At 41.5% G+C, this 18,593-nt stretch overlaps 1 protein-coding gene across 1 annotated transcript in view; it reads left to right on the top strand.

Moving 5' to 3' along the window:
- The first annotated feature begins 569 nt into the window (after positions 1-569).
- grin2bb (glutamate receptor, ionotropic, N-methyl D-aspartate 2B, genome duplicate b) overlaps positions 570-18,593 on the top strand; it is an 86,811-nt gene continuing 68,787 nt past the window's right edge. The window contains 2 exon segments of the mRNA XM_034294507.1: positions 570-1,538; positions 7,175-7,896. Coding sequence (XP_034150398.1) covers positions 7,888-7,896 — 9 coding nt within the window. The 5' untranslated portion in view covers positions 570-1,538; positions 7,175-7,887.

Here is an 18,593-nt window from a genome sequence, read left to right on the forward strand (position 1 = left end):
TTCCTCTCCTGTTCCAGTCTCTGTCTCTAAACTCAGATGTAAATGAACTTGGACTGATTTTTTTTTTTTTTTTTTTAAACAAAGAGACAACAACTAAACAACAACTCTTCATCAATGACTCCTTTTTTCCCCCTTTTCCTCCTCTTCTTCTTTTGGTCCCCTCTCACCCACATCCTATGCATCACAGTTTTGCGGGATTCTTTATAGGTAATTCTAGGTAGGTTTACAATTGTTTAGTGTCTTCCTGTCTCTCTGTGTGTATTTGTGTGTGCTTTACGTATACATAAAACACACGCACGTGCCAAACCATGGTGAAAGGACAGAAAATGTATTTGGTGGTGTTCAGACAGTTGGTTGATCAGATCTCATATCATCCACCCATTCTTTCTCCACGTCCGTTCAGACAAACTTCATCCATTTTTAATTGCTGTCTTTGAGGAATCTAGTTATCCGTCTCTCCTGTAATTTCATAATTTTTTTCTGTCTCACCTTATTTATGTGTATTTAATAATATTATATATAGCTTACATATGTATTTACATATATATGAAAGAAAGCATTTAATTTTTCATATGTACCTGTTGTCTAAAGTCACTTAATGCTTTTATTGGAACATGAGCACAAGATGATCACGTTTAGCCGTCAGTTATCATCATGTTTGACTTAGACGTCTGTGATTTGGCAGTGTGTTAGGACTGCTTACTTGAAAGCTGCCATAGTTGGATGAGATATTATATTAGACCATCATCTTTAATGCGTCATTCATGATTTATTTTATTCAGATAGTCGGTCATGTGTGTTCCACTGCCCCCATATACCTCACATAACAATTTCTCTTTTGATATTAAATTTGACGTGTTTCAAGCGTCTGTCATGCAGTAAAGCCTCTCCTTATTTCTTTAAGGTGGACAATTCTCAGTGTATTTTCCCAAAGCGATTCCACTCTTTCTGTTGTTTTTCATCTCATCTTCCATCTATAATAGTAACACGTACATAAGGTGACTGTTTTGATTGTGCGTGTGTGTGTGTTTGTGTTTATGTGTGTCTAGGTTGGAGATAGTGACAGACTTAGACTGATAAGAATAGCAATCAAGCAGAAGAATTTACTGTTCATCTCATTGCTGTCATTCGCTCTTTGTCATATTCCCCTCTTTTCTTCATGATGCTTCTACCCTGCATCTCAGTGCCATATCCCATGGGGGTGAGCCTACCTCTTCAGACATCACCATCCCCAGTTAATTAAGAGTCACTTTCTCATGTAATCATTGGAAACACTCAGTTTACAATACATATTTCCGATCAATCAATGGCATTTACATCTGCAACTTTAGCATTTTTTCCTTTTTCTTGAGGATCCGAAAGGGGTTCATATGCAAACAAGTGCCCCGTGTTTATTTCTTTGTTTGGGATTTCACCGTGAAGGACTAAGGAACGATCTACGTGTTTTGTGTTTTTAAGTGACAGCTCTGTCTTTACTGTTGTCTCGCTCCTCTGATCACCACTAAATTAATAATGAGTTACAGACACAAGTTATTTAGGTGAGTAGTGGATTGAACTGAGTTCATATGCAAGTCTGCTTGCATGTAGGGGTGTGTATATTTTGTCTGTGTGTGAAAAAGTTTTCAAAACACTACACTGTGTGTGCATGTTAAATTCTGCAATTCTCAGATTTTTATAAATAGGTTGTATATGTGTATTAAAACCATACATTTTTAGCTGGAATGAAATGTTTGTACATTATCTATTTAACTCACATCCTTGTGTGATGTAGCGATCTTGAGTGAATTAACTTTAAATGGCTCTGGAAAAGAACAGACTAAAATATAAAATGTAAATTATGTACATTCAGATCTCAGTGCATACTTTTTACTGTATCATATTTTTTTTTTAAAAGATATAGGTATTTCTTCCATTTTACTAAAAAATGTAAAATAACCCATTTGTCTAAGAGAGAGGTACATATACAGTTAAAAGTTTCTCAAAAAATATACTATCAAGAAAAACATTTCAAATGAGTAGATGTACATGTAGTATTTCATTAACCATTCCATGTTTCTACAGTGAAAAGCACATCAGTCTTTTTCCAAAGTGCTTTAAACAATAACAGCGAATTCTCTCGCACTGGATGTGTAACATTTTGGAAAGAGAGTGCGTGTGTTTGTTTACATGCTTGCATGTAAGTCGATGTACGTGTGTGTGTGTGTGTGTGTGTGCGTGTGTGTGTCTGTGTGGGTCAAAGGTCAAACACCTGGTGGTTATATTTGTCCTGACCCACACACATGCAAGTGTGCCGGTGTGCAATTGATTTTATTTTGTGCAAATCCCTCTCCCCTTGAAACAACCTTGGAGAGTTGGTTCACAGCCAGGGATTAGGCATTGTTGACAGTGAAACTTTAGCAGTTAGACTGAACTACCTTGCTCAAGAATAGATCAACAGATCACCTTGTTGGCTCAGGGATTCAAACTAGCAACCTTTCAGTAACTGGTCCGAGGCTCCAACCACTATTTTACCTACCGCCCCCGTGTGTGTGTGTGTGTCTATGTGTTAAATATATATACATATATATATATGTATATTTATTTAAATGTTATAACTCATTGACACCCCTTATATATACATATATATGTATATATAGAGGGTTTAATGAGTAAAGAAATTTAAATGACAATTTAATGTAATTAATATAATATTTCAATTAGCTCCTAGTTTGCAAAAGTTTGCTGAATTGCAGCTACACCAGTTCACATTTAAACCAACTCTCTGCTTACAGCGCACTCGCTAAACTCACTCTCACTTTTGGTTGACCAACTTACAAAAGCTTTTTTTTTATAAACCAGATCTTAAAAATATAAAAATGTGATTACACTATTCAATGCTTATTTCCTAGCTTAAACAGAAATCAAACTGAATGCTAGCAATCAGGAAATGAGTGAGGGATATTGCTTGCCCGTGTCTGCTATTGTTTGAGGCAAGGTGACGGTGTAACATTTCTTGACCCCAGGGGAGGAGGATGAGGGTGTACCTTTTCCATTTGACTAAAAGACAAAGTATTTTAGGATGTGGCCTTGTAAGTATGTTTTGGCGAGTAATTGTGAAACACCATTCCATTATTATTGCAGATATATTATGGACATAGTGTGTAGTCAGCCCATCCCCTCATCTCTCAATCCACGAACACTGTTTTATGTTCAGTAACTCAATTAATAGGCTCCAGCAGATAGTGGCATGTCCAGTTAGAGTGTACTGTTTAATGTAATTGGTCTATTTCGGCTGCGTTATCGCTAGTTTGTTTGATCACTGTTATCTTTTCATGTATTACACTAGCTATATTTTTTCATCCCCTTGCAGTTTTTCTCTACGGTCACTGTGAGGATTCATGTGAGTGAGTCATGCACCAGTCAGAGGGGGTGCTTGGACCTCCCTAACAAGTGCATATCTTTAGGCTGGATCCAGAGAATGCTCTTGTTAGTTCACTCTAGGTAGTTTACTCTTGGTAGTTTACTCCGGGTAGTTTACTTTTGGTAGTTTACTCCTGGTAGTTTACTCTTGGTAGTTTACTCTTGGTAATTTACTCCTGTTAGTTTACTCTAGGTAGTTGACTCTTGGTAGTTGACTCTTGTTAGTTTACTCTTGGTAATTTACTCCTGTTAGTTTACTCTAGGTAGTTGACTCTTGGTAGTTGACTCTTGTTAGTTTACTCTAGGTAGTTTACTCTTGGTAGTTTACTCTTGGTAGTTTACTCTTGGTTGTTTGCTCCTGGTAGTTTACTCTAAGCTTGATTCTTGATGACAGGTACTAACCCATAATAATCCCTTGGTCACAGTTCCCATTGGCCAACACATAAATGTATTCTAAAGCCCCTTTTACATAATTTCTATGAATCATCAATCAAAGATTCTTTAAAATATTACTCAAAAAATGCGTTTGTAATAATGTATGGCAACAACTGGCAAATCTAGGTCCCTATGGTGTTCATAGATAATTGCCACAGTTTAGTTATATTTGATCAACAACCTTCCATATTTTCTAAGATTATACAAAATATCCAATAGTTTCAACTCTGATTCTGATCATCAGTGGATGAAGAAAGATTGGAGCATAGCTAAATGAATGTCAATTGGTCTTAACAGATGCCAAATATAATTCAATTTTATATAATTTTAAAGTCTTGACTTACATAACGCTTTTTTTTTTTTTTTTGCTTTGTCTACCTTATCAGAGATGAAGTAGGCTCAAAGTTTAATGGGGTTAATGTTAGGGTACTGTTCTATAAACCCAAACTGTCTAAATGATTCAGATAGGCTTTTAAAGCGGCACGGTGATGAGGGATGTCACTCTGCTAGGCGAGTAAAATACGTTTTGAGAGGTGAGCTCTTATTCATAATACACAAGGTCTGTTTTGGAAATGTGGTGTCTTGCTTCCTCTTACTCAAAGGATGCATCCATCCACCGTCTCCTCCCCCATTCAAGTCCATAAAGGATTAATGTTGGAACGAAGCTGTCCAGTGTAATGAGATTATCTATGTGTTAAAGTAGTGTACGGCTGGATTTTTATTGCCAATTCTACCAACCAAAAACATTTGACATCTATTTTAGTTATTTAGTCTATTAAATATATATTAATTTTGTATTATTAGGCTTTGTTTCGGAATGGCTTTCGATTGTATAGCAGTAACTGTTATGCTTTGTGAGTTTCCCTATTGGGGATGTGTATATTTTGAGAACGTGGGTGAGTAAACCCGCTAGTGTAAGTTCCCCACACCTGCAGTCTTCCCATTCTACTGCCGTAAAATCGAAAAAGAGCTCAAACATTTCTTTCCTGACAGATCTACATAACCCACCTCACTCTCTCAATGTGAAAAAATCGAGAGGAAAAAAATATTTCCAGATGACTGGACAAATCAGAATGAGCAGGTACTGGTGGCGGACGTCTCCACACCCAAGGGTTAATACTCAGTGGAAGCACCTTTGATGGCAAACACTGCTGTGAATTACATGTCGTTATGTGACCAACGTTGCACAACTCTAAAGGCAATATGAGGGCAGCATCATACTAGTCATCCACAGGGACTGGGAGAGTTGGTCAGGTTAAAGATAAATATGAAAGGGGCAGAGGCCAGGTAAGTAGTTAAAGGAAAACCTGCCTCATTGTTCAGAAAAAAACCAACCATGGGTTAGAGGTATATTTTTGACTAATCTGTGTGTCAGAGTCATAAACGAATGGCTTTCAGGCGGTTCGAATGTTATCATTGGATTGAATGGGCGTTATCAGTGGTTATCAGCCTCATGGATATGGGTCAGAAGGGGCCTGCTAGCCTACTGGTAGGCTCAGAAGGCTGTTATCATCCATTCGCATGGTTACTTTAGTATTTAGATAATTTAGTATTGACGAAATCATTACAGTTTAAAGGCTCTCATTTTAACCCAGTTGACTTACCCTAACCCTAACCCATTTTAATGGTCTTACCTGTAGCAGCGACCTGAATTCGTCTGGGATTGGATCTGGAGTCTTCTCGTGTATTTATCCGTGATTTACCATGCAAATGGATGATAACAGCCTTCTGAGCCTACCAGTAGGCGTAGCAGGCACCTTCTGACCCATATCTATGAGGCTGATAACCACTGATAACGCCCATTCAATCCAATGATAACATTCAAACAGTGTGTGGCTTTCTAAGATGTTTTGAGGGGTCCTGAGTGGCCCAGTCTCATATTCTGTCCCGGGTGAAAATTACATTTATTTAAATAATACTGTAGAAGTTTGGGCTGATTAGAGTTGGGAAGAGCCAGAGAGAAAGATGGCTTTGGTAAATAAAATGTGTTGAATATATAATTTATCACTCTGCCAGACAGGATTAAAATTCCCCACGCCGTCATGTCCTCTGACAAATTTCCTAGGGCAGAAATGTGCACGCACGCACACAGACAGACACACGCGAACCAGCGCGCGCGCACACACACGATCACACTCACAATCACGCACACACTTCCTAGAGGGCAGAAGGGCCAATACAGGACACAGCCCATCACAAGGAATGTGAAGTGAGGATGAGGGCATGAGAGAATGAATAGCCTACATTGTGAAGTGAGGATGAGGGCATGAGAGAATGAATAGCCAACATTGTGAAGTGAGGATGAGGGCATGAGAGAATGAATAGCCTACATTGTGAAGTGAGGATGAGGGCAGAATGAATAGCCTACATTGTGAAGTGAGGATGAGGGCATGAAAGAATGAATAGCCTAAATTGCAGAAACAATCAAGAGACTAGTGGGCGTTTAAGTCAAATGCCTATATCTTGGAGACGTAATCAAGTGTCTTGAATTTGTTTCCGGTTTGTTATGCCAAATGTTCTTAGTTCTGTAGATATTCTGTAGGATTTTTACGAGAGTATTTAGAAAGCATGATGAAAATTAAACCAGGTCATGATAACGTAAATAGGCCTACTTTTTCATTCGGCGTCTTGAAGTTCAGTATATTTGTATCGCTCTTTCCAGCTCTACTGATATTTTTGTCACACAAACAGCTGCGTTTAAAAACGAATATGCCCACTCTGGTCCTGGCACCAGGGTGTTACATGAGATGACAAAGAGCTAGAGCATTTTTATTTGTCTAACAACAGTATCAATCATAATGTCACCAGTCTAAGACTTTGGATAATTTTTAGAAAGGAGCATAATACTCTCTTTTCCGAGCAATTGTACAGCCCGGTAAAGTTAAATAATCTGTAACCTAATAAACTCTTTCCAGTGTCATACCGCGAGGAACACAGAACCTATATTTGCCTGACTCCCAGGTTTATTTTGAAAGTTATGTAATTAATATTGCACGCATAAAAAAATATGAAATTGGTGACTCAATTTAAGTAGAATACGACCACCACTAATCGTTTTACTGACAATATGAACGAAGAACAATCTTTTTTGTGCGTCCATTTCGTACTGTCTGTTCATGTCTTGTATTAAACTAAGAATGTAATTTGTTATATGGAACTTATGATTTATATGGAACTTATGACATATGATATGTGACAGCAGCCAGTTCGGTACAGCGTATAAGCATTAGCACGGGGCATTCATTTGCTGTGAAGCCTTGCCTTCTTACGGAACTGACAATATGAGCAATACCATTCACCATGTATGAGACTAACATTCAACCTGTCTACTTGTGTGTAGTTAACGGACGCTTCATCTCGTCTCCAAAGAGAAGAACAGAAGAACCGCCATACAGACAAACGGATGACGATGAATAAATAAACGAGGAGTGTGAGAGAAGAAACAGAAAAAGCAGGGAAGGAGGAAGACGCGCTCCAATATCGGCATTGCCACGGCAACCGAGTTCACACCACACACTTACACACGGAGTTGTTGGAGGAGACCTCGTCGCACTGTTTCACCCAGAAGGGAGGATGATCGGGCGGCAAGAGACGAACGAGAGAGCGCCTCGCCCTTCTCCATGTCTTTCTACATTAGTCATCTATAGTTTTCTTTGCTGAGTTCCCAGTAAAACACACACACACACACACACACACACACACACACACACTAGAATTTGGACTTCTCAAAATCTAAAACACACCGAATCAAAGCTGCGCTATATTTATTTATTCCATACTTGATAATTGGACATTTCTTAGTATATTTTCCCATCGCTAGTTCAACAATACACTCCAGCTACTATAATCAACTGGTCTCTCCAACACAATCTGAGACGCTATACAGCCCAGGTGTCCATGCCTCTTTCTGTAAACCCTCTTTTAATCTAATACCCTCTGCACGGCTTCATCTGTCCATCCTTCCCTCCATCCGAGGCTATGAGAGGAGGAGTTGAAACCCAGACCACACCATCATGCCAGTTCTGAAGAGCAGAGAGGAGATCTGGGCTGGCAATGTACAAGGTAGGACCTCAAAAGACCCCTTTGGTCTTGACTGCCTCATTAACACAGTCAACATGTCTTAGACCAGGAATTTAATCAAACTTTCTATCGCACATTTTTATTGCAGTTTTTGATAATTCCCTGTTGTGAGGGAATGAGCATGTATCATTCTTTAACTGTTAGGGGAGCCTAGCTGGTAGGCACCTGCATAAATATCTAAATCCAGGTTTGATCCAAAAGAGAGGTTTGTTGCTCTGTGTGAGGTGTGATATCCATATGAAGCTTGATATGTAACTGCCTGCCACTGAATGTTGTGTTATTGTCGCCTGTGCTAACGTGAGCACCTGTGTCTTTGTTGTTTGCAGCCTATCGGTTTGACCTCCTTTTTGCTCCCTGGGACATGATAATGGAGGAAACCAGTGTTGTAATCAGTACTGTACCTCAACCTGTGTGTACATTTTGGACATAGCTTTTGGGATTTGCTGTGTATTTAAACAGTTTGTTTTAAGGTACAGTAATAATTCAGAGAAAGGATGTGGAATAGAAAACAACAGAAACTAGAAAGAGAAGAAGAATTAGGATGAAGGAAGTAGTTAGAAGAGTGTATAGGACACTGTCTTCTCTCTCTTGATTCTATTCCTGCATTTTTGGAGGGCTGTCGAGAGGATATGGGATAGGGGATTGCCAGGGAGGGGTTTCAATAAGCAGCACATGACCAATAACTGAGATGTCCCAGCGTGGTACAAGAAACAGCAGGCCTGCACTACATTTGAAGCTGTGGTAACTTATCTATTCCGATCTGGTGTTCTCTGCACAGTCTCACCAAGCAGCCAGCCAAGCAGCCAGCCAACCAGCCAGCGGCTGAGGTTAACCTGAGTAAAACTGATAAGGGGACATGTAAAGTGAATGGAACAACTGGGAATAAGGCAGAGAGAGTGTGGAAGAATGCCTGTGTGCGGCAGAATTGGGGTGGGGGTTGGGGGCTGGGGGTAGAGGCAGAGGCAGTTTGTTTTATATGGCAAGTAGAGAATGGAAGTGAGTTTGGAGAAATAGATGGACAGGTAACCAAGGAGCAAGACAGACAGACACCAAACGAGACCCAGACTGAGGGAAAGAGAATGAGAAAGTGAGAGAGAGAGAGATTGGACATTAAATACAGAATGGAGTGCCTTTTTTTTTTTTTAACTCTACCAGATAGATTGGAAGCCGGGAGACCCAGGAGGAAGTTGTTTGTGGTGCTGTGTTGGATTAGGTGGTAAGACTGTGTGCCCTCTTCCCAGTTTATCCCGTTCTCTTGTCAGGCTTGGTGGCGCGGCGGGCCCCTGCTGTGATCGGTAGCTTGTGACCGGAGTGTGTGCGTTGCCCCGTGCTTCCCGCCGCTGGCTTGGCCTCAGCAGCTCAGGATGCTTGGTCTCTGCGTGGGAGCCCAGAAGCTGCGGGAAGCGGTGTTGGAGGGTCTATAAGAGGCACAATCTTCCCCAATGTGAAGTTGGCACCCCCCGATCCCCCACCACCCCCCACATTTTAGATTTTGCCCGTGCTAATGCCCAAACTTATGCTGCCTTCCTCCTCCATGGTCTGGAGCTTTCCGCAGCGTCTACTGGGTGTATTCACCCCGTCGACAAGGACTCATCCACCAACGCCCTTCCTGGAACCATCTCCCGACTCCCTCTCACTCACGCCTTGATAAAGGCAAGCACTCCAAACGTCTCTGCCTCTCCAAACGTCTCGCTCCCCCTCTGTTGCCTCCTCCATAGACAGCCACGCGTCTCTCTCTTTGAGGGAAAGAGTGAAAGTCTAAGAATAGTAAAGAGGGGACACACAGCTATATGTTAGGCACTGAAGTGCCGTTCTTTCTCCCTCCCGTGTTCGTATTAATATGCCTCCAACACCTATCCCTTCTTAATAGGCCGCCTGATATCCTCCTACGTTAGCTTCTTTGACAGAATTGATGGGACAGGACCCAGCGCTTTCAGCGTGTGTCTCCGTCGAAATACCTCAGCTTCTTTTGACTCCAGTCAGCGCAGCACAGTGAGAGTGCAGTCGGTTGGTTACTGATCCCTTATCTCTGGCGTTGTGTTCTGTAATGACATGATCACAACGTCTGGGCGGCGTGCCAAAACTCTTTTTGAAACTGTCACTTTTCCCTGTCACGCCGGCCCGAGTTCCCTTTGAAGCCGCCGTTTGACAAGCAGGCATACAGAGGTGTGGTGGGAGAGCAGGAGGGAGAGAGGGAGAGAGAGTTTTTTTATGTGTAGAGGAAGATCACAGAATGAAAGGAGAGTGTGGCGGGTTGAGAGAGCCGTGTGGGTCTGGAGTAGTAGGACGCTGAGAGATTCTGATGGACGGGGGTTTGATACCCGAACAGGTTCTTGAGAAAAGGAAGGAATATTTGACGAATTACTTAAGGGGGCGGGACAAGAAGTATTGGGATCATATGGTGTTGTGCAGATGGCTCTGTAGCGAAGGAACATGTTGAGAGGATAATTGCATGTTCATTGAAGGAGAGGAAGAGGGTGAGAGAGTGCGCGCAAGGAAGATTTGATTAGATTTGATTAGGATCAAGAGAAAGAGCGAGAGAGAGAGGGAGAGGATGGAATTCAAAGAAAGAGTGTGTGATCTAACAAGGCTACAGCAGAGTGCATGCCGAGAAGATAAATCAGGAGTCTCCTTTGTAGTTTCAAACCTGTGACACTCTTTTCCATTCCAAGAGTATAGCTAATTTATAAAACATACCTTTCAAGGGGTTCATGGATAGAATGTGACAGAATTCCACACTAGAGCTTCCGATGACTTTTATTGTAATTTGTGTAACGAAGGGTCGTCCAGACCCTTGCCTGAGGTCGCCCCGGAATGGGTCAGTTCCCGGTCCTAACGACTGGGCCATTGACCCGCAGCCAAAACCCCAGCAGGGGGTGGCATTAGCATCACCCATTCAGTCTCTAACTACTGAGTGAAGTGAACCTGCCTCCCGAGTCCTCCCAGTATCACAGGGCTTGTTTCCATTGGCCGCCTACTGGGAACAGCTTGCTCATTAATTAGCCATGACCCGTGAGGTGGGAGGGGCAGGAGAGCTGTAGGGGGTATTATGGTGGTGGTGGTGGGGGGGCGAAGCATGTCATAACTAGTGCCCTCAGGGGGGTAGGCTGAAGTGAATCATCCCCCCCAAACTTTCCGACCTGCCAAAAAAGACATCTTTACTGACAAAAGTAGTTCAGTGTTCCTCTGGGTTTCAGTAGTTTTTCGCAGGGTCCAAGATGTGTCTAAAGAAGCTGTGAATCAGAGAATACATTGAGGTATGGAGGTACAGTATAGAAATGACCGTGATGACTCAGCCATGACTTACTATTGTGTATAAACCTTGTTCTGTAACTGCTGTGCCACATTCTGTAACTGAGGTACCACATTCTGTAACTGCTGTACCACGTTCTGTAACTGCTGTACCACGTTCTGTAACTGCTGAACATATTTCTCCTGGTTCTTTATTTCCTGTGCACTGAGCAAATCATCTTTAACCTTCACAAATGTCCTCCTCGGATTACTGGATCTGATGTAATGATCCTATATTTATTCACCCTGATTCTCCCAGGAAAAGGTCAATGTTAAGTATCACCTAGAAAAGAAACACAGTACAACGTTTTGACAATGGGGTCAGGGGCATTATCCCAGATATATGTAGTCTAAGAGCAAGTGTTCAAATCGATAGATTAGATATAAAAGATCAACATAATAGGTGTAGGTTCTGATCACAAAAATGGTCTTCAAAGTCCAAGTTCATCCCAATTGGCTGCCGAGCTTTTAATGATTGGATCCAGTGGAGCTCTCTCCAAAGGAGGAGTGTATCCCGTTGTTTTCCCCTGCATGGATGTTCAACTTTCTCACTGCCAGTAAATCGTAATGTCGACTAATTATGAGGAAGTAAATCGCAACCGGGCTTGGTGTGTCGTTAGTCCCAATGTCGCTTTGGTGTTCACTAGTGTTTTCAAGAGTTTCACGGTCTCCTCCACACGCAGAGGTCAAGGGGACATTTTAACATGCACACAACACTTGTTGATTCACCATAATTAATGATGCCCTTAATCTCTTGTTTCCCAGTGCGTGGAGCTGTGTTGTGTGGAACGCACGCATCTGTAGTTTCTGTTCGGGATTTAATTCAGAAACCTTTTGGATTTAATTCAGAAACATTTTGGATTTAATTCAGAAACATTTTGGATTACATTCAGAAACCTTTTGGATTTCATGGTGAAATGTTGTTTGTTTGGTGCGGGGGAAATTATGCTGTGGGAGCTTTCCGGTACAGTTAAATTGACCATTAAATTGACCATTTAGTCTAGGCTCCCTGTTATAGAGACCTTCTATTGTTGATGCAGTTATTGCGACCATTTTGTTTAATTATGGTCCAGTTATAGAGACCATCTAATCTTGTTATGGTCCAGTTATAGAGACCGTTTAGTCTAGACGTCCTATTATACAGAGTCTAGTTACAGTGGGGAGAACAAGTATTTGATACACTGCCGATTTTGCAGGTTTTCCTACTTACAAAGCATGTAGAAGTCTGTAATTTTTATCATAGGTATACTTCAACGGTGAGTGACGGAATCTAAAACAAAAATCCAGAAAATCACATTGTAATTAATTTGCATTTTATTGCATGAAATAAGTATTTGATACATCAGAAAAGCAGAACTTAATATTTGGTACAGAAACCTTTGTTTGCAATTACAGAGATCATACGTTTCCTGTAGTTCTTGACCAGATTTGCACACACTGCAGCAGGGATTTTGGCCCACTCCTCCATACAGACCTTCTCCAGATCCTTCAGGTTTCAGGGCTGTCGCTGGGCAATACAGACTTTCAGCACCCTCCAAAGGTTTTCTATTGGGTCCACTCCAGGACCTTTAGATGCTTCTTACGGAGCCCCTCCTTAGTTGCCCTGGCTGTGTGTTTCGGGTCGTTGTCATGCTAGAAGACCCAGCCACGACCCATCTTCAATGCTCTTACTGAGGGAAGGAGGTTGTTGGCCAAGATCTTGCGATACATGGCCCCATCCATCCTCCCCTCAAGACGGTGCAGTCGTCCTGTCCCCTTTGCAGAAAAGCATCCCCGAAGAATGATGTTTTCACCTCCATGCTTCACGGTTGGGATGGTGTTCTTGGGGTTGTACTCATCCTTCTTCTTCCTCCAAACACAGCGAGTGGAGTTTAGACCAAAAAGCTCTATTTTTGTCTCATCAGACCACATGACCTTCACCCATTCCTCCTCTGGATCATCCAGATGGTCATTGGCAAACTTCAGACGGGCCTGGACATGTGCTGGCTTGAGCAGGGGGACCTTGCGTGTGCTACAGGAGTTTAATCCATGACGGCGTAGTGTGTTACTAATGGTTTTCTTTGAGACTGTGGTCCCAGAGACTGTGGTCCCATCCCAGCTTTGTGCAGGTGTACAATTTTATCCCTGATGTCCTTACACAGCTCTCTGGTCTTGGCCATTGTGGAGAGGTTGGAGTCTGTTTGATTGAGTGTGTGGACAGATGTCTATTATACAGGTAACGAGTTCAAACAGGTGCAGTTAATACAGGTAATGAGTGGAGAAATGGAGCGCTTCTTAAAGAAAAACTAACAGGTCTGTGATAGCCGGAATTCTTACTAGTTGATAGGTGATCAAATACTTATGTCATGCAATAAAATGCAAATTAATTATTTTAAAATCATACAATGTGATTTTCTGGATTTTTGTTTTAGATTCCGTCTCTCACAGTTGAAGTGTACATATAATAAAAATTACAGACCTCTACATGCTTTGTAAGTCTAGTTTAGTCTAGTTATAGAGACTGTTTATTCTAGTTGTGGTCTAGTTATAGAGACCATTTAGTCTAGTTTTGGTCTTGTTATAGAGATTGTTTAGTCTAGTTATGATCTATTTATGGAGCCTGTTTAGTCTAGACATCCAGTTTTAGAGAAAATCTAATGTAGTTATGGTCCAGTCTAGTGCTATGAATCAGAGGACCCAGGACCCCCGCAATATCCTGTAGTCAGGAGGGCCACTAGGAGCCATGAGACCTGGATGCTAAATTATGTCCAGGAGATAGAACCTCCATGGAATAAATGACTTCAATGAGGCATTGAAGACCATATGGGACTGTCTGTATTATTCAGATGGTGCGTGTGTGTGTGTGTGTACGCATACTTGCTTACACGGATATGTGTTTTGGCCGCAATAAGTACTGACAAGCCCCTCGGACAAACTCAAGCACACCTAATACCTTTTAAGTAATCTGGTGATTTTCCTTCCATTACAGATAGATGGATACTACAGATAGATGGATACTACAGATAGATGGATACTACAGATAGATGGATACTACAGATAGATGGATACTACAGATAGATATATACTACAGATAGATGAATACTACAGATAGATGGATACTACAGATAGATGGATTCTACAGATAGATGGATACTACAGATAGATGAATACTACAGATAGATGGATACTACAGATAGATGAATACTACAGATATATGGATACTACAGATAGATGAATACTACAGATAGATAGATACTACAGATAGATAGATACTACATATGAATAGATACTACAGATAGATAGATACTACATATAGATAGATACTACATATAGATAGATACTATAGATAGATGAATACTACAGATAGATAGATACTACAGATAGATAGATAGATAAATAGATAGATACTACATATAGATAGATACTACAGATAGATAGATACTACATATAGATAGATACTACATATAGATAGATACTTCAGATAGACGAATACTACAGATAGATGAATACTGACCACTTGTAGTTTAACTGACTCATAATAGATGATGACATTATCTTGGGGATGAACTGGCTGAGGAGACCTCCTCCTCAAGGCATGGTACCATCTCCTCTTCCCTCTCCTCCTCCTTTCATCCCCTTCCTTCTACTCTCTCCATCCCTCTCCCCTCTCTTCTTCCCTTCCCTCTGTCTTTCTCTCTGTGTTTCTCTCTCTCTCTCCTCCCACCATCTCTGTTTTCATCTCTACCTTTGAATTAAAACCGCTGGGTATCCAGAGGATTTGGCTGCATGACTGTAGTTTGAACAGTGAGATCGTCATTTACTCAACGCTACGTTACATTTACTCAGCGTTACGTTACATTTACTCAACGTTACTATCAGGCTACAGTATATTCAAATTGTTATGATAATATATGTGTAGCTCCCTTTCTAAGGACATAAATTGTGGGGGAGGGGGGGGGGCGCTGGTATTTCTTCTGGTGGTCTGTGGTGAAGCCGGGGGAGTTCCTCGATCGATGCTCTTTGTAAATGTTAAGTGTGATGACACTAACAGGCGAGTCCGAGCGAAAGCTGCTGCCGCCGGTCCTATTGACACCGCCCGGTCCTCCCTGGACCCCTGAGCTGCAGCTACGCTTTGATGTAACGTGTGTGTCTTGGTGTGTGTGTGTGTGTGTGTCAGTGTGTGGGGGTGTGTTAGGGTGTGTGATTCTGTGAGTGTGATTGTGCGTGGGAGAGTCTGTGTTTTCTCTCTCTTTATGTGTGTGTGTATATGTGTGTGTTCGAATCCCTGGGTAGCAGAATGCTTCGCTGTGTGGGGGTGTGTTGGTATAGATATAGTAGGCACTTACACTGTGTTTTCCTTTCATGTGAACGTCAACGTTCTGTTTCTGTAATTGCACAGTAAAATAGTAATGGACATACAAGGGCATGTAAATGCTCAGTCCAGATTTGTCAGCCGTCAGTTATGATTATAAACATTATATTTTCTTCCTATTAAAGTAAATGATCCATTGCAGTGGATGGCTCTTGACATTTTCCATGTAATATTATTCATATGGCGTTGTTAATGACCAGTTGTGATGTTGTGTAGTGCTGATTACCCTAAATGTCAGGCTTGTTCTCTCTCTCTCAGTCAAACTGGATACATTTACTGTATATGTGTGTGGACCAGTTTGTGAGGACAGGATTGAGCTTTGCACTGTTTGTGTGGGAACACATTGGGAAAGCAGGATCTTTTGGCTTGACCCTCACCCTTACAATTGGGTGAGGGTTAAGGCCAAATATTGGGTTGGATTAACGTTAGCGTTAGATTAAGGTTAGGGTTAGGTATATTCATAGGGTTGGATGTTTGAGAAAAAAGGTTTGCATATGAAAAGATGTTAGTCCTGAAAAGTCCTTAAAGCAAGGCGTGCGCTTGACTGTTTGAGCTGTTATTACGTTATAATTCTTCTTCTTATGTCCGTTTAAACACAAGTGTCCAGTGTATTGAATATCCCTATATATGTTGGTGTGTGTGTCAGTGTGTCTGTCACAGTGTATCTCCCTGTCTATCAGGATGCATTGTGGAGGCATATTTGAATTGTTGCCATGGAAACCGAGCGTTACTCCGAAACGCAGAACTGAGCGGTGAGCGCCCGTTCTCTCTCCCTCTCCCTCTTTTAGGCTCCTTACCCCTGCCTCCCTCGATGTCAGCCTCACCATCTCACTCTCCTCCCATGCTCCTCGCACTGCTACCGTCCCTCCTTCATCGCTCCTTCACCTTTCCTCACCCCTCCATTTCTGTCCTTCATCCTCCTTTCTTCCCTTCTTCATTCCCCCTTCATCCCTCATTCATCGCTCCTTCCCCCTTCCTCACCCCTCCATTTCTGTCCTTCATCCCCCTTTCTTCCCTTCTTCATCCCCCTTCATCCTTCCTTCATCTCTTCATCCCTCCTTCCTTTCCTCTAATGCCATGCTCTTCTTTAATCATCCTTTGTTAATCTCTTTCACCCCCACCTCCACTACCACCACTGGATTTCTTGTTGCTGCTGTTCTTCTACCTCCTCCTCCTCCCCATCTTTTGTGTGTTTCTCTATTCTCCCTTCCCTTCCTCTCTTCATCGCCTCAACTCTTTTCTGGCTGCTTTCCTCCCACTCTCCTCCTCTTCTCTCAGCAGTATCCCTCCTCACAGAGGTTTGAGGCCGTTTACAATTAGTATGTGTACCTGCAATTAGGCCTGACAAACGTACACTAATTAGACATTTTAGATGGGCCATTTTTAGCAGTGTAAGACTGGGTTTGCTACTTTGGATCGACTGTGCACAGCAACAGTTGACGTGCTTCTGCAGGCGCTGTGGCAGCGAGACATGAGGCAGAATAAAAATGCATAAACAATGTTAGCTTGCAGGTGCTGACTGACAGCTAGCTAGCTTTGGTGGAAGATATTTCACTTTGTGTTAGCAACACTAGTTAGCAGAATCCCTTTTGTGTCTCTTTTGGTTGTTTGCGATATTGTCCGACTTAAATGCGGACCACTGCTACGCACAAAACTTCTCAGCAAGACGTGAAATGGCATGACAAAAACCCGCCCATCAAAGAAGGTCAACTTATTTACATATTTATTGTTTTAAAGAAACAACAAATTATTATTTCAGCCTGTGTTAATGGTCCTGTAGGTATTTTCAAAATGCTGGGTTACATCACAAAATAGACCGTAATAAATCCCTCCAATATAAATTGTGTAAGCTGCCAGAATTGGTCCAACCATTTGTCCGCATAAAAGGCGACCACATAAACATTACAGAATTCCTTTTAGTAAAAAACCGCTGCAACAACCCCGCAATCTCTGTTCATTCTCCTCCTCTCTGCTTTCTGTTCCTCTAGTTCTCCCTAGTCCACATTTTTTTGTCCTGTCGTCTCCCTCTTCTGTAGTCTGGCTTCTCTCGTGTGGCTTTGTCTGGATCACCTCCAGCAGGAGTCTCGATAAATAAAAGATCATAAAAGGTGTTGTGAAAGAAAATGAAAAAAGAGCAGTCGTTCATATTTTGTGGCCCGTCTTTTTCTCAGGATGTCTCGCTCCGTCTCTCTCTTAGAATATCTCTGTCTCTCTCAGTCTCAGCAATACCGTTTCAACTGAATGGCCTACACTGGCACGGGAAACGTATTTATGCTGGCAAATATGTCTCTTTCTGTCTTTCACCAAGTCTCTGTCACTTTTGGTCTCTCTCTTTCTTGCTTGCTCTGTATGTCTCTGTCTCATTTTTCTCTTTTACATGATTTCAGAGTGAAAAAATATATCAGAGTGATATATATTTATCTACATACTGTATCGTTGAAAATGTGCTGTCGTCATCGTTTGTCGTCCTCTCAGACATTCACAGTCAGTAACTAAAATGTTCACATCAAGCTATGACTAATTGTGTCACTGCCTGCATTCCAATCTCCTTTCTTCTGCTCTGCCCTTCTTTCTTTCTCCTCCTGTTACTCTCTGTGTTGCTTTGAATAAAAGCAGCAGAAAATAATAGTGATATTAGTAAAGGTTATATTTTAGTTTTTCTTATAGCCATTCCAAGTGTGCTCTGAATATTTGAAAAATAAATAATAATTTTGCAAAAAACCTACATAAGCCTACGGTTATCACTGACCATATACACTTTTTACTGTTATTTTGTTGATAGCGTTCCTTACGATGAGTAGACCATAATATTGAAGTAAAAGGTCTGAAATATTAATGGGACAGTTGATGACTCAATTTGAGGTAGTATTTTAAAGGGTGTTAGAAATGAACTGTAGTACACATTGTTATAAATGTATCAATCTATCTATTGTCATTGCATAAATTCAGACAAATGATCATCGTAGGGTTTTTACCTATTTACTGCCGAGGTGTAGTCTGCAAAAGGTTGACGGGAGACAAAGGACAGAGAGAGAAA

Source organism: Esox lucius, chromosome 9 (genome assembly GCF_011004845.1).
Source record: "Esox lucius isolate fEsoLuc1 chromosome 9, fEsoLuc1.pri, whole genome shotgun sequence".
Lineage (NCBI taxonomy): Eukaryota > Metazoa > Chordata > Actinopteri > Esociformes > Esocidae > Esox > Esox lucius.